The sequence below is a fragment of the Tympanuchus pallidicinctus genome, unplaced genomic scaffold (assembly GCF_026119805.1).
Source record: "Tympanuchus pallidicinctus isolate F22 unplaced genomic scaffold, pur_lepc_1.0 scaffold5, whole genome shotgun sequence".
NCBI classification, from domain to species: Eukaryota; Metazoa; Chordata; class Aves; order Galliformes; family Phasianidae; genus Tympanuchus; species Tympanuchus pallidicinctus.
In genome coordinates this window covers 35,443,332-35,465,911 of record NW_026294769.1, presented here as the reverse complement: position 1 = coordinate 35,465,911, position 22,580 = coordinate 35,443,332, and the positions used below count along the sequence as shown (strand labels likewise).

Below are 22,580 nucleotides of genomic sequence, written 5' to 3'. Positions count from 1 at the left end.
AAGGAGGAGACTGGGTTTTATCCACTTCCCAGATATCGGGACATTTCTCTCCATGATAAGAATTACAGGATATTTTTGATACACTGATAGCACTTCTGTTCTAAAGGAGCCCACTCTGGTGTAATTAACTAGACAGTTAGAAAGGGCTGCTTGCAGCACCACAGGGGAACTATAGAAAACACCTGTCCTTGGGCTCCATGGGCTTTTGAAACCAAAACAAGCCACAGACATGATGCTCCATATATTACTTTTAAAAATCTTTTTAATGAAGAAATAATTCCATTCCAAAATATAGACACACAATTAAATAGTTTAATCACTTCAAAATATAACATGTCCCCAGTAGGTTCCAACACACACACACAAAACAATACTTAACAGCAATACAAAAAACCCATACAATAGCAGTTCTGTTACAATACCAATGAATATTGTGACATCTTTAGTGTCTCTGTATCTGTCTCAAGTGGTGTCAAGTACAGTAGTTTTAAAAATGTCTTGCAGTTAGTAGCCTCAAGATGTAACTCTTCATACATTTGTTTTTGGTTCAAAGGTAAAAATGCCCTTTGCCTTCAGGACACAGTGGAGTGCTTGTTGTTCACAGCTCCGTCTGCTGAATTGAACCAACGTGATTACAGCAACCTGAGGTTGCAATATTTACAAAATCTATCTACAGTAATTGCCAAGAACCAATAAAGATGGGAGAAGATGACCGAAAGTAAAGGCAGACACACATGATAAATCATGATGCAACAATTTGGCTCATGCATATAAGAAAATACATATTATATCACAACAAAGGCCACACACCTTTTTATGCAGTTTAGTTAACATTACTACTTACAGACAACCCATTCACCACCTTCGCTTTGGACATTCGAGGACCCTATACATCTTCACATCCCTGTCTCCTGAATCCAAACCACTGGTTCCCTCCAGTGACAGTAAAACCACCCAGTTTTGACTGCTGTGGTGGGCCATCGGGAGCTAAGAAGAGGCCCCCGCCAAGGACCTCTTCTGTAACTCTGTTTGCTTTAATGACCGCAAACCACAATCAAAATAATATTCAACAAGCAGACAAAGACCAGCTGGGTGAATATGTAGCCAGCTTGACAGTTGGGAAATGCTTAAAATAGATATTTGGAGAGCTGAGTGAAGGGTGCTTCATCTCGGGGCTCCAGGGAGGCAGGGACCTAGAGCTCTGCTGGGGATGGCCCTGCTGACACCAGTCTGACAGAAAGGCATGCGATCCGCCAGCTTCCCTCATTGCTCCTAGTCTGGAAGCTCTCGCAATAGAGTTATTCTATTGTGTCTATTTTAAGCATAGTGATAATGATCACACAGACATGAAGATGATGGGAGAGAGCTACTACTCTGGGTACAGTTAAACATGACATGGGTTGAATTAGTCAGCCATCGCACGTAGCTGTGTTCCAACTTGTTTGTTCTGTCTCTGTTCAGGAAATGTTCAATGGAATCCTGAGCTGACAGCAACATCTACAGTTTCTCTGGAGTAGCTCTAAATGTGGAGTGCTAGGCACTAGTGGAGGCTCACCCATTCCTGAGAGGAGGCTGGAGGAGGGGCATCAGAATATGGGGCCAGCCTTGCCAGGCTGGTACATATCCAAGGGAAAGGACCTGTGGCTGCAGAAGTGAAAAGTTTACATGAGGGTATCTGGATACCTCAGAATCTGTTTGGATGTCTGAGACCAAGCCTAGATACGCAAGGAGGTATGGATAAAAGATTTGCATAAGCAATAATGCGATATGAAAGTGAAAAATGGCAGCAGCTCTTTCATACAGATACTCATCCCCTAGCACACTGTGCCCAGGGAAACAGCCATAAGCCTGGAGAGTGCATGCAAGCATCAAGTGAACAGAGTTGAGCTACACAGCAATCTCAAGTAAATACGGCAGCGCACATCCACGTAACCACAAAAGGAGAGGACAGACAAACCATGTTCACCTGCTCCACACGGTAACTGACCACCTGCTGTAGGCAAACTGTGCTGGTGTGAAATACCTGTATGAAATGCTACTGTTATCAGGGCTGCTGGACGGCACCACTTCGGAAGCAGCAATGTCGTATTGGTGCAGTAAAATTACATCTGCCCAGAGGTCGCCCCAGGCTAACGCACTGCGCTTCTCCACTGGGCTGTGCATCCAATGCACTGCCTTGTGTTGACACGGCCATCCTGCTTCTGGTCTAGCTGTCCATGGGCTGGCTCCAGAGACATGGCTCTAGAACTAGCCATGGTATGTGATCTGTCATAAAGGTGTAAGCTTTATTTCCAAGCAATACGCTGTGTGGGGGACATTCCACTATATTTTGCGTCTGTCCCTGCTCAGAACTGTCCCTCAGTTTGCAGTAACAGTGAGCAAACAGTTCTTACCTAGCAGTTCTTAGCTTCCTAATCTCAAACAGCAGGATATGTCCCCTTTCTCCTGAAATACCTTTACACTTGAGTTACAAAAATGCACAAAGCTCCAATCCTGTAACTGTATGCCCGTCCTTTCAAGAAAACCCACCGCTTCTCTTGTGCTTTTCACTGATAGCTAATTCTCCATCCAGCTCTGAAAGAGTCTCACCACACATTTCCAAGAGTGCATGCAGAACATCTGGTGGCTGGCTAAGGCAATACACATTCGGAAATCAAAAGAGAACAGTTGCAAGCGCACTTTAAGCCTGTACATTTAAAGCTGAAGGCCTCAAAAATAACATCATGGAGTGGGTGAGACGGAGGGGCAGAGGAATGGAAAGAGACGATTTGTTGAACACATGCTTACTAAAGCTAAAACATCAATGAAACAATACCGTGGAAGATTATACATAACATCAGTCAGTTCAGGGATCTTATGGCACCTGTGGTTTATAAACAGCTTTAGTAACGAGTATTTCAAAACATAGTTCACAGTTTTAAGAAGATCTGTGCTGATTTAAAAACTAGATTCTATATCATTTGAATGTCACCTTTTGTATATGATATCTATTTGGAAAAAAAATATTTACACTAACTTCTATGGCTGATTTGTTAGATTATTCTGAAAGAAACATTCCTAAGTTACACATTAGCCCTAAATTAGAGATTTTTAAAATTGTCATTATTAATTATATAATTATTATTGTTTTAGTACATTTTGTATAAGTCTTAATTTCAAGACTCGCAAACAAATTGCAAATATAAATCCGGTACTTTGATTTTTGGGCTACTAGATATATACACTCAGGAGTATAATCATTCAGTGTTAATGCGTAATCGCTTTTTATTTCTTCCGTGGAAAAAAATGTACAGTGTATAGTAAACCAATCTACTAAAATCTCAAAGTATTCAGAAATCAAATTTCTATCTATAAACAGTACTGTCATTGTAAACTGAACAGGTTCAATATCATGTGCAAAGGGTTTATGTGAGTTATTAATACTGCCTTCCTTTGTAACAGCAGTATGCACTTCAGTCTGTACTCTTCACTGGTAATGAGCCATGTTACAGAAGATGTAGCTAATATAAGTTAGCTTTAAACGAAAGTCTTTTGTCAAAACACACATCTACAAACTACAACTCTTAGAACAAAAGTACTGTGCTACAGTCCTCAGAACTTAGTTATGTGATTTTTTTGTCAAGAGACGCTGCACCTCTTGGTTCCATTCTTCTGTGAAGTTTGCAGCTAAGCTTTCCTCATCATCTGTCCGAAAGCAGCTCTCCTCATCGTCAGTTCTTACGTAGCTCTCGTTGTCTGTCTGGCTGCAGCTTGCCTGGTGAGAAATGTTGAGGGAAACTTTTTAAAAAAGAGCCAGTGGAAGACACTGCATGTGTGTACACAGCCACGCAAGCACACCCACAATGGAATGAGAGCAGGCTGCTTGACAGAGAAAGGGAGGAGCTGGCCAACTCTTGTGGCTATGCCTGAAACAGTCAAAAAGAAAAAGTAATTCTGCCCAGGTGAGTCACAGAATTGATCCTAGAGTCATTAAGGTTGGGAAAGGCCACCAACATCTCCTAGTCCACCCACAAGCCCATCTCCCCCATATCAACTAACCCATGCCCCTCAGTGCCATATCCACACGATTCGTGAACGCCTCCCTGGGCGGCCTGTGCCACTGCCTGACTGCTCTTTTGGAGAAGAATCATTCCTAACATCCAACTTGAACCTCCAGTGGGACAACTTAAAGCCATTCCCTCTCATCCTACTGCAGTTAACTGGGAGAAGAGGCCGACCCCAACTCACCATAACCTCCTTTCAGGTCATTGCAGAGAGCGATAAGGTCTCTCCTGAGCCTCTTTTTCTTACCATGGTGAGAAGACTGCTTTACATGTAGGATACAGAGGTAACTGACATTAACACAGATTAGCAGATTTTTCATTTCCCCTCCCTTTTTACTCTTACAGCTTTCTCTGAAGCTAGACTACTGGCAGCCAACCATGGATTATTCCCCTTAAGCACAGGGTCCTGAGCCACTCCATTAACAGCCACTTGCCAGTTCCCACCACAAGCCTCCATTTGTAAAAATGTCCTACCCTCATTTAGGCTTGGGTATATTTTACTATGTCTAAGAAGAAATGCAGTTACTTTGGAGGGCAATTCTGGGAGCAACACATCATAAACATCCCAGTTCACTGGCACACCAGTTCATTCTTCTGTTGTGTCCTGAAGAACAACTAAACATCTTATTCAGCTGATAATGAAAAACGCTTAATAGGCAACCTGGCTCCCCTGAACTACATCAGGACCTGCAACCATTTTCTTTTGGCATATCTACTCCAAAGGCACTGTATTCTCATCCCTTTTCAGAAATAAGGAGCTCATCCTTTTTCTCTTGATCTGTCTCAGAGCACCAGTTCACACTGCATGAGATCTGATAGTAACAGCATAAAAGACCAAACCCTACTGACATGAATTCTTTTCTACTCAGTTCAGGAATAAAGCTGGTCTACCAGATGAGAGAGGAAATGCAAATGGTTTCAGCAAAGAAGGATTAAATGAAATCTGATGAATCAAGAAAGGTCAGGTAGTTTAGCTTACTTCTTCTTCCTGGCACCATTTGATTGTATTAATTATTCAAGCACAAATGCTTCCACCCGATTCCTCAATATCTAAGCGTGTCAAATGGTATGATGATCTTAATTTAGTATCTCCGTGTGTCAGGCAGTTACAAAAGACCTAACATTAACATTCTGTTGATGAATGAAAAGGAAACCTGCATTGCAAGTCTAATGAGGGGTTCACAAAGAATTTCTGACGTGTATTTTAAGCAATTGTTTTTAAAAATCAGGCATGCATCTGCACCACCTAATTGTGCAAACTAATTTGGAAAGCTTCATAAATGAACATTTTGGTCTTTACACTACAGCCAGAAAACACAACCAAAAGCCATGGCATAGGTCAGTTCTCAGCTGTGTGAGACTAACTGTTATTGAATCAATGTAAAAGTTATGTAAATATAGGTACATTTCATACTTCGTGATGGAATCATTATAACCATAAGTGCAAAGCAGGAATGGCTTGTGGAACGTTGGAGCATGAAGATGCATTGATAGTACTGACGAGAAGCTGGTTTTATTTCTAATTTTCTGGATAAACTACTTTTTGAGTGAGTAGAGGGTTTTTTACATTCTTTCATGACTTGTCTCTGTTTCACATCCAGCACTGTGATAGAGAGGCTCCCATAAAAGTAAAAATGAGCACTGATGAACCTCACAACTCTAATTTCATGGCAGCATTTTGGGTATGCCAGAATTAATTCCTATTTGTCATACTATAAAACTGTTTCTCAGTCTTTTTTATAACTGAATCCTCAAGTTCTTAACTGCTACGTATCATTCAGAGATTTTCAAGAAACATCCCTGCCACTTGTGTGATTTTAAAACTAAATTAAAAGAACTAAAGTTGCTTCTTCACAGTTAACTTGGTCAAGTCTTCTTGCAGCTTTTCTACACCTACATGCTAAGAAGAGGAGGATTTAAGAAGAAAAAATAAAGAGGAGACACAAAATATAGCTCACAAAGTAGCATACAGTTTTAGAAGTGCTGTGCTGCCAGCCTCCTGTTATTTTCAAGTGGGATGGATCACATAATGCTGTTTTTAACGCATTTCTTCAGTAAGAAAAAAATCAAACCAAAAAAAAAAAGAGACACCGAATCAAATGGCTTTGCTAGTGGGTTATGCCTTATTGATGTGATCAGTTCACCCAGGGTTTGTAATCTGCATCTCCATCACTGCATCACTGACTTATGAAGACAGGACTGAAGAAACTGGGCTTGCTTATCCCTAGGCAGGGGCAGAAAGGGAGGTTTGGTTAGCATCTGTCTGAAGGGTAGTTACACGGTAACAAAGCCAAAATCCCCTTGATAGTGATAGAGTATACACAAAGACAAATTGCATTTCGGGTGGTTTGGCTGGATTTTGGGGTAATCATGAGGAGGGAGATGCTGCACTGGCACAGGATGCCCCAAGAGATGATGAAATCTCCACCCAGGGAGGTCTTCAAGCTTTTGACAGACAAAGTCAAGCCTGATAGGAGCTCATGCTGGAACTGAGCCTCCAGAGGGCCCAACCAAACAGAACACTTGCACCTCCATGAGCTCCTGAGCTTCTGGCTTGAAGCCCACACTAGGAATGAGCCCTAATGCATGAGCTTTAAATCACAGAACCACAGAATGGCTTGAGTTGGAAGAGACCTTAAAGATCACCTAGTTTCAAACCCCCTGCCATGGGCAGGGTTGCCAATCACTAGAAGCAATCAGTCAGCTCTGACTGGCAGTGTTTGGGACCCTGCAGCTGAAAACAGGTCAGGGCACGGCTGGGAAATGTGGTGAAGAGCTCAGGCAGTGGGCACAGCAAATGTGAAAACGAGACATCCATTAATTGTGGGCCAGTAACCTAACTTGGACCTTGGGCTACAGGTCCTTCATTTCATCTTTCCCAAACAGTAAATGGCCAGATCTATATCAGAGGGCTGAAAATGTCAATGGCCTGTGAAATGCAGGTTTGCTCTCAAATCTTACATCTTGCCCTGAAAAAAAAAGATACAAAACTGTTATGCTTCCATAGCACTTAAACAAATAATCTATCACACTGTGTCCCTTGGCTTAACCAGCAACCCTTCTCTGGTGAGCAACAGGCAGGCTGAACTGACACACTATCTCCCAAGACCTGTGGGTTTTCTCAACCGGTGTTCAGCAATATTTATAATCACTGCTGATAAACATGAGAACAGAGTTGGAAAAAAGGGAAAAGGTGAGAAAAATTTAATAGTGCTACTCACAAAAAATTTTCCTGTCCTGGAAAAACAGTTGAATAAACAATTATTCTTTAGCAATGTCTTCTTAGCAAAAAGTCGAGACGATTTGGGGGTTTTATATTTGAGACATTTCTGCCTGTTTCCATACTAACCATTCAATCACCTCTACAATGGAAAATGTCAACCCTAGTCACCCGAGCAGGTAAGATAATGCCGAAGTTACATTTTGAGACCTGCCTAGTGCTGGCTCAGGACAAGCTTAAATTCATTCTGCTATTCTATTAAGAACAAACCAAGTGCTATTCAAGTGCATTTAACATACAAAATGATCTCAAAAACATGATTAAATTATATTTTATGTATTACTCGAACCACTTATCTCTTGGGATCTTATTATACTAGATTATACTTATTATACTACTATATGCTTTTTCAAAAATCAATTCTGGAGAATTGAACATTAGCACTTTCAAAAAATCAAATGCAAACAGAGCACAAAAAGCCTTTATCAATTGACATCAACATTGCTTATCCATGACTGATAAATAAAGAAATGAACAGAAGCCCGTGGCTGGCCATCAGTGGCAATGTCACTCATATGATGCTGTAATAAATTGACATGGTCCCCTCCCATTTGGCTTTCTGTCTCATACATACAGGCAATACACTATTGACTGTGTCATTATTGATTGAACAATACAATCTTTGAAGTAATAGTCTTGATGCAATTTGTAAACTTCAAGTAAGAGCCCAACACAAACAGCATAGGCATTTCAGACATTCTATCTGGTATGAACAATTATTTTTCCATAACTACAAAATACTGCTACTGAATAAAATGTGCACGATACAAAAGTCAGTTATTCATAATTGCAATTAAACCCAGCAATTAAACCCAGCTATATATAACATTTCCATTACACACACAGTTTATATGTACATTATTTCTGAAAGACCTATTTCCCTTTTCAAGCAACATGATCTGTAACTGGCAAGTGCAACAAAATAAAAGAAGAAAACTTGCTTTTCTGTCTGTCTGTGTTTAGGAAACTCTACTCAGCTCACATTTTTTACTGGACTACCAAAAAAATGAATGTAACCCGAGGGGCAACATTAGGAGAAAATTTTACATGCAGTTATTTGGTGTTTATAGTACTCTGGGTATTGCTGTTTGTTTTTCACATTCATTTATTTTGCTTTAGCTGTTAGAAACTCTGAGACAGATGCTTCAGAAAAACCTAACGACTTTTAACACTCAAGACTGGTGGCTGCTTTACCAAGGCCCACAGTTTCACATTCAGATCATAGTACCACCAGAACTTGTAAAACTCTTGAAGTAGGGTCAAATTCTGCTATCAAAACTGCCATCTAAAGAAGAGTTTCAGCCCTTCCTGAAATTCTGGCAGCTCCAGCATAAAACACAGCAACCAAAACGCAACAAGATGAATTCCTGCTATAGCTGGCACAGTGCAGCCTGCTGGTTTTGCTGATCTGAATGTCACCCTGCTTCCACCACCGACTGATGGGGGACCTCTCACTGCAGGGGACTGCACTTTTCCTTGGAAGTCAGAAAAGCAGACCACAGCTTCAGATGAGGCAAGCAGTAAGCCTGCGGTCTCCCATTTCCCAGGGAAATGTTCAGAATAACAGGCTCCTTCGTAAAAATAGTCTTTGTCTGAGTTTCCAAGTAAAAACACAACTGCTGAATTTGGCACTAAACTCAGTGAGGGTGACGTGTGAAGAACATGACCTGAAAATGGGCCAACAGGGAATTTCTAAACTATCCTGCTTTATCTCTGAATTGCCAGACTTTAGCTAGTACGTGGGTACCTTGCACTTTGTATCAGAGCACTTTAAACCTCCACAACGCATCTGAAGACACCTCTACAGTTAAGCAGCTGGTGGATTGCTTTCTTTGATGTTTGCCTAACTCCTGTTTCCCACGCTACAGCAGATGTTCTGGTTTCGCCAGAAATGATTTATTTTGGTTATACTAGGAAGACTCAACCTTTGTAAGAGTTAAACTCAGGTCTCCTGAAATGTACTCTGATTTCTTATCTTCTGTATATACTTTCTCTGCACTGGCTAGTATACTTGTCATCGACTCCAGAGATGAAAACTCTGCAATCTCACTCCTGTGGCCAACAAATGGAAAAGATGAAAAGTGTGATGGTGTATCGTGAGTCTTTGATTCCACGACCATATTTCAAATGAGTTATTAGAAATGATTCGGTGACATTCCTAGGCATTCTAATACAAGTTAAAAGAAGAAAGAAACAGCATTATCACATACACTCAGTAGTATACAAGGTGTTCTGCAACTAAAATACGTTAGGAGGATTCGTTCCAAACATTCTTCTAAATTATAATGATACTTACTTGAGAGGAGAGAGAGAAGGATATTGCACTCAACTTTGCAAACTGACCTGCATAACAAAGGATAGAAAACAAGAACATGACAAATTAAGCCAGTGAGCAGCCAGGTAGTGTATTATTCTGAAGAAAGCCATGCACAAGCCTAGAAATAAAGACTGTAATTACGGACTTGGAAAGCAAACCCAATGAAAAGTGCCTTACACAACACATTCAGCAAAAGATTTTAACAAGGACACAACTGCTAACAGATGTGGGAGCATCAGCACTGTTAGCACTTACACTTGTGCACTAAATGTGATTTTTCTGGTACAAATAGTTGTTATTTACAACATGCTTCAGAAAAAGAGAGAAAGAAGCCTCCTTTGAGGTTCCCTGCTCCAGGTTCCCTTGTGCATCCTGAGTGTTCTGCTCACTTTACTAATTTTGAGTTTTGCTTGAAAATGTTGCTTGAAGACAAGGTGACACAAAATAACAAGAGTGGGTTTTGACCAACCGTTTTCCATGCAAGGCTACATCTACACGTTTTTCTAAATGTGCTGCTTTTACAAAAAGTGAGATATTTAATAAAGTAAGAACAGTTGCCATATTGTTACCGAGGTTACCATTCTGTAACCTCAGTAGGAGTTCTCCCTTGCAGATTATCTCAGCTGACAATTGCATTATGACAGCTACAGCCACCAGTTATTTTTTTTGCTATTCAGATTAATTCAGTGTACAAATGAGTACAAACAGCAAAATAGCCTGCAATAAATTTCAACGGCTGGATGCACAAGGAGAATAGTTCACCTGACCACTGTTCCATAGGATACCCTAAAACAATAATTTTCCAGTTTTCTTTTATTTTTACAAGTGGAAAGCAAGCCATGGCTTTGTCTTCAGGAAGTACCAGTGACAGCAGCGGAAAAAGGAACAGCATAACAACATACCACAAATTAACTGCGAAGCACAGAGAGCAAGCCAAAGCAAAAGTGCATGTCTCAGGAGCGATAGGTGATGTTATTCAACCACCTCCCAGTCATTCTAGTGGTTGCTACTAACTTCATACACAATTTTGCTTGCTTAAACATGTTACATAATCAAAAGGGCATCAAATATTGTAGAAAGGATTCCTCATACACACTGCATCCTTCGGACCTGTGATTATCAACTAAAAATAGTTTCTACTTATAAGTTACTGCTATCAAATAATTGCCTGATAGCAGCTGACAACCTGATAGACAGTGGAGTACAGTATGAAATTTCTTCTGGAAAAATTTTCTTAAATGGAACATGTCTAGAGTAAGGATTTTCTATTGCCTCAGTGAACACATTTCTGTTCATCTTGGTGTAGTCTTGGCTCACCTATACTCAAGAGGAGTTTTATTCTGACATCATCAAGGAGATCTCCTCCCCTTCTGTCAGTGTTGTTGAAAGACAGTAGAAAAACTATTTTTGACTGAAGCAAGAGTAACATCCAGGTCTATTTAGCAACAGTTGCAACTCCTACTACATAAGGAATACCCTTATTTTGCATTATACTCATGTATTCAGTTTTGTGCATATACAAAATGTAACTTATATGTCATGTAACACTGTTACTGTATATTGTACTTCCATAGTGTGATCAAATATCGATCAAATTGGCCTAATTTCCTACCTTGGATTAAAAGAAAAACATGACAAAAAACCCCCCGTATCATCCACTGTTGCCTTAGCATATATATCCCATAACAGTACTGCTGCTGCTGCCACCATGTCCTTAGCAACCTTTGCAACTAAATGAGTTTTGGCAAGTTACCATGAGCCTGTAGCAGACTGAGGTAAACAAGCCCCCAAAAGATGCTCATCAACCTCAAAATTACCTGCAATTTTGATATGAGACAATGAACTTTTTAAGAACAATTAATTCTAGCAGCTTTGCAGAAGAGGCAACTACAAGAACTGCCATTTTTTATTAGACCAAGAGCATGTGAGTCCCAGAATCTTGTATCCAAAGTGACCATCAGAAAACAGAAAATCTACCAGCACATCTCCCATCTAGAAAGTGCTTTTGAATACGATTTCTGTACAGTTGGTCTCTCTGTATCAGCTAAATCCTTTTTTTTTTTTTTAATTTTTTTTATTTTTAACATTTATATTTCTGGTCTCTGTTACACTCTATAGGTGAGATCCAAATTTTAATTGACCACCATATGGGAAAATACTTATTCTTGCTTGCTTTAAACCCGCTCCTTAGTGACTGAATTGGGCATGCCCTAATGGAAACATTACTACTATCATTATTACAAGATATGAGTTTCATATTAGTATAATCCAAATCAGAATAACTTAAAAAATTGTGATAGTTTATTACAGCAGGCAGAAGTGGAGACTGCTGCACAGGCAGGACAGGATATCTATGGGATTCCAGGCCCCTCTGTCAAATTAGCTTTTCTTGGATTCTCAAACAAACGCCCTTTGAAAGCTTCCTCAGGGGGTATTTAATGACAAGTCCCCAGGCTCCACTATACTAGATGCTTGTTGAATACTCAGTTCTCTAGGATATAATTCATTCCAGACCCTCTCCCTCCCTTCCAGATTCTGAAAATGACCATGACACACAGACTGTATTTAAGCTTCAGTTCACAGTGGAGAAACCATGATGAATGTTTTCAACTACTGGAGGAAAACAAAATCTAAATATAACAAGAGCTCAGCTTAATACCATGAACCAGCCTCTGTGGTATGGAGTGTGGAGGTCTAAGCGACGTAGGGGGAACTGGCAGAGAACAAGCTGAGAGGTAATTCTGGCCCACCTGAGGGCCTTGGTAAGGATAAGGGCTACTCTTGTGTGCCTCAGGTGTGGTCCTTCTGAGCAAGCACAGAAGCTAGATGCACACATGCCTACAGGAGAGAACAGCAGCAGTTTTCAGAATTTTGTAGTTTCTGGAAAGGCTGAGAGACCTGAGTCTACTTAGCCTAGAGAACAGAAGACAGGAAATCTGATCAATGTTTATAAATATCTAAAGTGTGGGAGTTATCTGGATGAGGACAGACTCCTTTCAGTGGTGTGTAGTAATGCAACATGGAGCAATGGTCAAGAATTGGAACACATGAAGTTCCACACAAATATGTGGAAGAACTCTTTTACAATGAGGGTGACAGAGCACAGGAACAGGCTGCCCAGAATGGTTGTGGAGTCTCCTTTGGAGATGTTTGAGATCTGTCTGGATGCCTACCTGTGCAACCTACTGTAGGGAACCTGCATTAGCAGGGGGTTGAACATGATGGTCTCCGGAGGTCCCTTCTAAGCCCTGCAACTCTGTGATTCTTTGAACGTGGCTGTTCTAGTAACTGAGAAGAGATTACACCCTAGGGCCCAGGACAGGATAAGAAGGGCTCTGGGAAGCTCTGGTATATAATTATTTCTTGTTTATGGAGAGGTATGGTCAGCTCCTTTTCCCACCTGGTATGCCTCATCCTGCAGCTTCTGCTTCAGGTACTCTTCCATCTTCAGTTCATTCTCCAGCTGGCGGACAGAATCATTCTCATAATTTTCATCATCTGCTCTGACAAAAGGATCTCCATCTTCTGTAACCCTAAAGACAATTATTCATAAACAAGCTCCTGAGATGAATGACATTCAAAATGAATACAACCTCCCTTTATTGTAAAGTTTGAGGACAGCAGGATACCTTTGCTCCAGCCACATGCACCACCAGGTAATAATAATGTCCTGGAAGTGGAAAACATTGCTGTTGTTTGCCCTCTCCAGTGGTCTTGTATTGCTGAAGTAGACCACAGGGCATATTCAGCTGAAGGTGTTTTGGGGATATGGAAATCAGTCCTCAGTAATTGCTTTGAGAGTAAAACAAAGAGTAAGAGGTTGAACTAAAAATAACTGGAAAGATGCCTATTGATAAGATTCTGGTTCTAAAAATAAATTGGTTTGTTGATCAATTTAGTTGGTCAATAAAAAAGCATTCTGTCTTCCCCAGAAAAAAAAACAATTTCTTTTGTCATCGTGCTCCAATAGGCTCTTAGGTCTCGATAAGCAGGGATCGGGACTGCAGAGCATATATGATTAAGGGACACAGCTGTCCCACAGTCTCCACACTACCTGAGTGTCCTAGAGTTGACAGGAGATAGCTCACACCTGAAGGCATCTTAAGCTCTGGCCTTTCAAGTGTACTTGAAAGCAATAACTTACTACTGTCTATTCATAAAGCTGTCCTCATTTGGATTTAGGCTTTTTTGTGTATTCAAATAGTTGAGAGGGTGAGAAAATATGCTGCATTGTCTGCAGCAGAAAAAGAGTGAGAGAACAAAGGTGAATTGAGCAGGTACCCACATGTCACTGCGCATGGATCCAGTGGCAGCAGCACTGTGGATGTACCCTGGCTTCCGGGCATGGATCTGTGCAAGGAAAGCCTTCTCAGATGTTGGAGATGGAACGAGGTCATCAAAATGAGTCCGTCCAAATTCAGAATCCACGTTGCTTTCTGTCTCGCTGCCCACTTCTGTGAAACCAAATTTGACAGATGTTTCCATTTAACTTTCACAAGATCAAGTCTACTTCCAGTCTACTTCTCTAAACCTTTCTCTGTCTCTCCAGCTTAGGGTGGTCATCTCATCATAGTGAATGCAGTAGAATATAGTAGAATATGTTTCTGTAGACTTAATGTTCTTCATCTTGTGGTGGGACAGGATAGTGAAGCTTTTGCTTATTTGGCTTATTAGGTAGGATATTTTTATGAGTACACTACCTACTGCATTTTACAGAAGTTCCTATACATTCTATATTGAATGAAATTTCCAAAGACTGAAATCTCTCTTCAGTGCCACCCCAGTCATCTCTCTAAATGCAAACTTCCCTTTATGGAATGGAAAGTTGCCATCAATCAGGGCGCTTTCACAGCCACTGATAAAGTTTCCTCTCAGGTACAATTCCCTGACAAGGCCATTTCCCTAAGAAACAAGGGCCAAACTTCTCCATGAATTTTCGTTGCATTCATCTGTGTGTTTACAACCACGGCTTTCAAAACCCCTGAATTCTGAAGCTGTTATTTGGAGACTTCTTTTTCTATAAGCAAAGAAACCTTTGAAACTACCTTTGAAACTTTTGTACTGCTTTCTTTATTGGTCTATATGCTCCTAGCTCTAATTTTTTACAAATATATACAAAATACCAATGTGTTGACTATCCACCCTCTTCAGCCTCACTCACCAGAATTTAGTTCTTTTACCAAAGACGACATTGTGTTGGTGATTGAATCTGCTGCTACCAGCAAATCATTTCTTAAGTTTCGTCTTGCACCTGAAGCAAGAGACAGACAAAACAGTGTTAATATTCTTCACAAGACATATGTTTTCCTGTTCAAAGCAGTTTTAACCCTGCTGAAAGCTGCCATTGTGATGATTCAGGGTATCAAAGACCTTACGAGGGACACGTGCAGAAGAGTTCTCTGCAGAATGGCCTCATTTACTCATGCTGTATGCAAGAGCAGAAGCCTACCCTCATGCTTCATTTAATCACAATGCCAGATATGTGGAGATTATTCATTGCCATCAAGCTTGCATTTGTGCAGTGACACCAGCAGACCAGGCCTGGAAGATTAAATCCAGCGTGAACTCATTTAAAATGTCTGTGGGGAAGGAGGAAAGAAATGAAGTGTTTTCTATAAGTTCCCACAGTTCTGTTTAATGACACCATTATTGCTAGGTATTTGCCAGATAATTACGGCAAATGTTGAAGAAACACACTTGACCTCATCAAGATTTATATGGATTTTCCTTCTCTGCTTCCTCTCAGCTTCTGCTCTAGCTGAAGGATTTTTCTGTATATTTCATAATTTACTTTTTTTTTTTTTTTTTTTTAATAAAAGAAGCACTATTGCCTCTCTTAACAGCCCCAGGCTGCTTTTAAACTCTTTTTAATAATGAATCTAGAAGTGCTTCCCTGCTGGACCTGGCAATATTCCCTTAATCATCAATCATGAAGGATTCTTGTGAGCTGCATGAAAAACTCCTTCCCTAGGAGCAGGCTGTTGGTAACGCATGGGGGGTTCACTCCCCCAGATCCCAAACATAGCTCCTATTGTGGCTGTATAATCAGTATATCCCACAGAACCTCTAATCTTCCAGACTGATTTATTCACAGGAACTTGCAGGATTCAATTGCTGTAGATTCTTCAGAATGGGCTGAATGTAAAATAATACCTTTTAAAAACTCCAAACCCTAAGGCCTTTTCCTATTCCTTTTTTTTTTAAAAAAAAAAAAATATATATATATATACTGTTGTTAGCAGACGATTCCTGGAGTGTAAATCAAAGTGGTTAATCTCTCTCTCACACACACAGGAACACTCAGACATCCACTCCCTCTCTAAAGTTGTCTTGGATTTGTATCTATGGCAAACTCCACAGCGAAAAAAAGCAAGAGAAATGGTGCTTTAACCATGGCTTGTGTGCATTACAAGACAAGGATATGGACACAGGTCTCTGCTGGTGCAGTGCAGAATGGAGCACAATATGTCAAGATGTGACAGAGTGGCTGATTTCGGGTTCTGTGGTTTTGACCTCTCTGCCTAGGGAATGTGGTCAATGACATAAAGCTAGATATTCATCAAATGCTGCAGTTTTTAAACGTGATCACTTAACTTTTTTTACTGCTTTCTTTCTTGAATAAAACACATTTATGTACTTTAAGAACATCTGCCTGGGGCAAATTAGTGTTATTTATGGATAAATTACTGCTGCCACTATCTTATTTCTCACAGTCTTAACTCTGGAAGAAATTACTTAACAACATCATTGGAGTTAGTGGCCAAATTTTTGCCTCTGTCATTTTTTTAAAAATTTTTTTTCACAGCAGAAAAAGGAGAATATGTCTTGATTGTTTCTTTTCTCACAGAAAATGAGATATCCATCAACCTGGTGTGCTGGAATTAGGAATTACACCTAAATAAAACATGAGCAATATATGAACTGACTAGCATTTTAGTAGAAAGTTCTTCATTGCATTATAGATTTGACCTTGCTGTAAGATACAGAGAGACAGTGCTCAGAGAAGTGCAGGGGTAGGGCTGCATGAGTGCTGAACTGGGTTCTTAGGAACAAACACACACTCACTCTAGCAGGGGAACTAGAGAGTCCTGCTTACAATTTCACTTATACTACTGAAACAGGGCAAAAGAATTGTTTAAATAAAAGAACTGCAATGAGGTAAATATTTTAGAATAAAGCAGATTTTTAAAAAAGAAGGAATTATTTCCTCATTTGGGTCACATGGGCTATTTGCTTTCTTTTGCATTCAACATAATCACTTAACCTGTGGCCTTAGAAATTCGAAACAGTTGAAGATGTATTGCCACTTGACAAGACAGTCGAACGAGAAATGAGAAACACAGTGTAGCCTACAGCAGTATTAAAAAAAAAACAGAGGAAGGGCTCACTGAGATTTCCCAGCTCAGTTCCTGTTTAGTCTAGTCAGACCTTCTTAGAGGCACAAAGCAAAAGGGCAAGGGACAACAGCCATAGGTTGCATCAAGGGACACTCAGATGCAAGGACAAAATATTTACGTAAGAGACAAGGTCAAACACTGGAGCAGAGGCTGTGGAAGATGCATGATGGGAGCTGTCTGGAGCTCAGCTGATAAAAGTCCTGAACAACTGCATTTTGCTTTGAAGCTGGCTTTCTTGGGGCAGGATGTGTGGCCAACAGAGCTCTTCTTACCTGAACTAATTCTATGGTTGTAGCATATATTCTTCAGCAGTCTTCATGTAAAAAAACCATACTGAAAATATACCTTGCTGAGGTCAGTGACAACTCTTCTTATTCTGGTTAATAGAATTCATTAAATGGCACAGTGTCCAGTTTCTGCTTACCTGCCTGCCTGGAAAGCAAGGTGTGACAGCTGACAAAGTCAATATTTGACAGTGAAACACAACTGTGGATTCATAGAATCATAGTCTCATTCACTGAGGTTGGAAAGGAACTCTAAGATCATCTAGCCCAACCATCAGCCACCCACCCCCACCATGCCCACTAACCACGTCCCTCAGTGCCACATCCACGTGGTTCATGAACACCTCCAGGGACGGTGACTGCACCACCTCCCTGGGCAGCCTGTGCCACTGCCTCACTGCTCTTTTGGAGAAGAAACTTTTCCTAATATCCAATCTGAACTTCCACTGGGACAACGTAAGGCTGTTCTCTTTTCATCCAATCCCAGTTAGCTGGGAGAAAAGGCCAACATCCCCTTCGCCACAATCTCTTTTCAGGGGGCTGTAGAGAGCAATAAGGTTTCCCTTAAGCCTTCTCTTCTCCAAACTGAACAATCCCAGTTCTCTCAGCTACTCCCCATAAGACCTGGGTTCCAGACTCCTCACAGCTTCGTTGCCCTTCTCTGGACACACTCCAGGGCCTCGATGTCTTTCCTGTAGTGAGGGGACCAAAACTGAATGCAGTACTTGAGGTGCTGCCTCACCAGTGCTGAGTACAGAAGGGAAGAATATTTGTTTTGTTTTACTGCATGCATCTTAGAAGTCCGTCAATCATTAACCACACAAACAGCCATTTTCAAATAATTTCCAAGTACCTCAGACAAGCTCCTAATGAGACTTACTTTGTGCAAAGGCTTCCTGCACATCTCCTCCCACCCCAGTCAGAGAGTCCTGAGGTGTGTGGGTGGGTGTGGAGCAGGCAGAGGCAGATCTGATAGGCATCGGGATGGGTCGGCTGATGGTGTGGCTAGGCGAGGAGCGGGGGGAGCCTGCCCCTTGGGTCTGCAAAACAACCAAGCACAGAAATGGGTCCTCGTGAGAGCCCTCGTCCTCAGCTCAAAGGCATCGTGCTCTTTGTAGGCGGGCTGTGTAAAAAAATCTAAAAAGAAATGCACTGGAGTCAGTTGTTTGTTTGCAGACAGCAATGCTCCAGTGTAGAAAAATAGTAAGTAGGAAAACATGAGTGAAGATCTGACTTTCTGAAAACATGGGAAAATGTCAGGCAGCTAAATTAAAAAAAAAATTAAAAAAAAAATCCATATTAATGAACATCAAAGCATAGGCCTGATCTCTGCCCTGACTCACTTCCCCCAGTTCACATGCATGTGTTGTAAAACATAACTGATTTGCACTGTGAGAAGGGGAGTGATGCTGCACAGAGGACATCAGGCCCTCCACCTCCTCACAGAGTCCCATCAGGCCTGGGCAGCCTCTCGGCCACATGGAAGCTGACATGCTCAACAATAAAGCCTCAGGCCTTTCATTTGGGTCTAGAGAACTATTTTAAGCCACTCCTAAATCATACACCTCTAAATTGTTTACTGGAAGCTTACATGTTTTCACATCAGCCATATAAAATGTCATGCTGTTAGCACCTCGCCGTTAGTATCACTTAGTTGAAATTCAAGCAGACTTTACAAAACAATAATTTTTACCAGGGTGAGTGATGCCAAGAGACACGGTGCCCTTTTCTCTGACTGTTTCAGAGCCCCTGGGAATGCACGTCCACATAAGGAAAAATGAATGTCCAAGCCCACGCCAAGCTGCACACATCCTTAATGACTGAAATCCTGGCGGATGGAGGTGGCTGGAGAACTTTTACACAGTGACTATAACACGTACCCCAGTTTACAGCAAAAAGTAACATATGTGCTGTCTCTCCCTTCCCTCATGTTCATTCCGAGAATTTTAAAGGATTTCTTAAGTATTCCCATGCCATTTCTGTTGACTCCTGTAGTGGCTGCCACAGTGGCCCAGAAAAGGGTTGGCAAATATATTCTAAGAAAAGACAGTGGCAGTCCATAATGGAGAGAAGGCAGCATTGCCCTTGAGATTTTTATAAATTCCTGCCCCTAATCATAAATGATGTATCAGAATACTAAGCTATTTGTTCATTTCTATCACCCCCTTCTAAGAGACATTATCACCAGAAAGACATCAAGGCTTATGAGGAATAAGCACATTACTGATGGAAGAATAAAGGATTTAATATATAAAATTTCTCTAATGATCGGTTTTAGAACATTTAAATGATAGATGAAAGAGAAGTCAAATACATAATGGCCAGATGCTCTCCTGTTTCTGCAATCAGCCGTCCCCATAGAAGTAGCAATACTGATCTCTGGTCCAGAAGGAGCTGAGCAAAAAGCACCCTCGAGATGCTTCAAGGTTCTTGGAGGTCACACACCCTGCACAACAGGCAAGGCACCTGGGAACTACATCTTTCATGTCTCAACTCCTCTATCAAACAGATCTGCTAAAGAATTTCTTGTTCCCAGTTCCCTCCTTTGCTTGCTCTTTTTCCTCAGCTCCCCATGGTCATAGTTCTGGGAAACACCAACAGTGGAACTTTCAGAGAATATGAAAAAAAAGGGATGAGATTTGTTTCCTATAACCAAGTCACATTTAAGGAATGAAGTTCATAATAGGCATTTTATTTACTAAAAATAACAGCTGCCTGCCAGTACTTCTTCACTGGAATTTTCCCACAAGGGAAATGTAAAAGCTGCACACCAGTGCTTAGCATTGCATTTGCTTTACAGCTATGGCTGACACCTTGTGTTTATGTAAAACAGTATTTTCTTATCTGAAGCTTTCAGTTTCTGAACAAAGTGTTTGTGAAACATAAAGGAGTGAAGCTTTTGGATCTCACTGTCTAGCTAAAAACTTTTCAATTTTTATATTATTTTGGCAACATCATACAGAAATAATGAAGACAATGCTGAAATAGGTGGGTGCTAGGGAATGCCTGATAAAAGAGAAATAAACGCTTATTCTACTGAGTTTCAGCTCAGCCCAAATTTGTGGGATGGAAGTGTTATTCCTACTTAGTGGCTATCAGGCAAAATGTGGTTTTCATGGGCTGGAGCTCCTGAAACCTGCAGAGACCATCAGCAGCGCTAATTTGACACAGAAATGTAGCACCTAATTGCTCCCGAGGTAGCCAGCCATACCAGCTGAGGTCTAGGGCATGCTGAAAAGAAGCTAGGACAGCGACCACCAAATTGTAGATGACTTCAGGTTTTATGCTGTAATTGGCCGCAGTTGTCACTGTTTTGGTGCCTTTCAGGAAAATCTGTGTTTTAATTAATTCACCACCTCTAGTTAATGTATTAAGGATTTGAAGCTAACCCTTGCTAGACAGGGGAAGGTTTCCCATCATTACGCACTACGCATGCTTAGGAGAAAAGGCACAGAATGAAAACAGGATCTTTGGTGCACTGCTCCCTCTGCCGGGGCTAGCAGCGATCACAGATGTGAAAGTGTCCTGCAGCCTCACCAGGTGGTGAAGAAGCTACACAGACATGAAGAACTCGTTATCCTTTCTCAAGGAGGGGCAGCAGAGAAATAGAAAGTTCATAAGTGTTAGATGATTTGCCAGATGGCTCATCCCAATTGAATTCATCTAGAAATTAATTTAATCTTGTTTCTCTCAACAGATCATGAAATGGCACTGTGTAATGAGTATAATTGCATGGAAACTTAGAGTAATTCCTGAGCACCATCACCTCATATTCAGCATGGCTATTACTCCGTGAAGAAAAACTCATATCCTGTAATAGCCCAAAAATGAGTTTCCACTTACACTGTCCAGTGAACATTCTATATGATAGGGAAACTCTTCATGTTGGGAGCCTCTCTTTTGTGAATGGAAGATCCTTTTAACACTGTTACGCAGAACTATATTGATGGCTCTTAAACAGAGGTGATATTTCATAGGATGGCTTGGGATGAAGGGGACTTTAAAGATCAGTATTTGGTCAGATTTTATTTTTGGGTGCCACAGATTGATGCTTCATAAAAATTAGCCAAAACGCAAAACACTAGCTATATGATAAGTACTGCCTATGAACTCAGCATGTTGTATCACAGACAGAAAACTTCAGACTTTTAACCGTATTTCTGCTGATGAAACCTGGAGGAAATGTGCTTTGTCAAAATGCAACACTTCTTTATTGGACTTATAAATCAGACTGCTGTCTGAAAAGGGTGTTTTTCAGCCTAATATTTTTCCAAGACTATTTCCAAATATTTTTCAATGCTAAAAACCTCCAAACCAATGAAATCATCTAAAGTTTAAAACTGCCCTTTCAAACTTAGCTTACAGAAAACAATGTTTTCAATTGAATTTCAAATGAATTCAATTAGCTTTGAATGAATTTCAAATTCATTGTTCTAATGTAAAATCAGTTACATTTTTCTCACAGTCCCAAAGTTATCATTACATTTTCAAAACATTTTCTGTGGTGGAAGTGTTCTTTAATTCATGTGCAAGGTCGCTTTCACATCCTGTTTTTTTATATAAAATAAATGTCCTTATTTAGAAGAGTGAGAAAAAGATCAAGACTCCTTGTAGTCATGACTCACATTCTAAGGGGTTTGATTATGAAAATCGCTCCAACATACTTGAAAATAATGTGTGAAAGAAATGCAAGATATTAATTTTGGTCAAAAGAATATGCACACATTTCAAGCAGAAGAAATAAAATAAATCAGTAAAATAAATCACAAGAACACAATCACATTCAGGAGTTAGTGAGGTCTCCAATAAGTAGGCAACTTACTGCCTGTTTCAATTCTTCTTCCTAAAGAAAAAGAGGATCAGCACATTAGATTAACCAGCACGTAAGTGAGGAATAGAAGAAAAAATGTGGAGTACAAATTTAAGCTAAAGCCACAGTTACTGAGAAAGTGGCCAGGTGATGGTCTGGTCTCTAAGTGGTCTGAAACACAGAACAGTGTAAAGTGTGCAGAAAGCTACTGCAACCTCCTGCTCTATGTTCCTTTTGTTCAGGCAGTGCAATGACAGCAGGCTGACCTGACCACTAGTTGCAGCTGCAAAGCATTTCACGGATGGAGGGAAAAGTATCTCATCTAATCCTGGCTTGCAAAAATCTGCTGGGTGTTTGGTTGGCTTCCGTGCTCAGATGTCACCAATGCACTGTGGCTGCAGAAGACCATGTGAGAAGAGATGCAAACAACTCAAGGGGTCCAACATCAT

General features: G+C 40.7%; 1 protein-coding gene across 32 annotated transcripts in view; it reads right to left on the bottom strand.

Moving 5' to 3' along the window:
* Positions 1–244: 244 nt before the first annotated feature.
* Positions 245–22,580, bottom strand: part of DTNA (dystrobrevin alpha) — a 215,476-nt gene continuing 193,140 nt past the window's right edge. For 22 of the 32 annotated variants that reach the window (XM_052703253.1, XM_052703250.1, XM_052703252.1 and 19 more), the window contains 6 exons: positions 22,144–22,164; positions 18,202–18,361; positions 14,802–14,891; positions 13,926–14,094; positions 13,041–13,173; positions 245–3,754 (listed from right to left, as the gene is read on the bottom strand). In XM_052703253.1, the coding sequence (XP_052559213.1) occupies positions 3,599–3,754; positions 13,041–13,173; positions 13,926–14,094; positions 14,802–14,891; positions 18,202–18,361; positions 22,144–22,164 (729 nt within the window). In that variant the 3' untranslated portion in view covers positions 245–3,598. The other 10 variants (XM_052703240.1, XM_052703241.1, XM_052703239.1 and 7 more) reach the window with 3 other exon arrangements.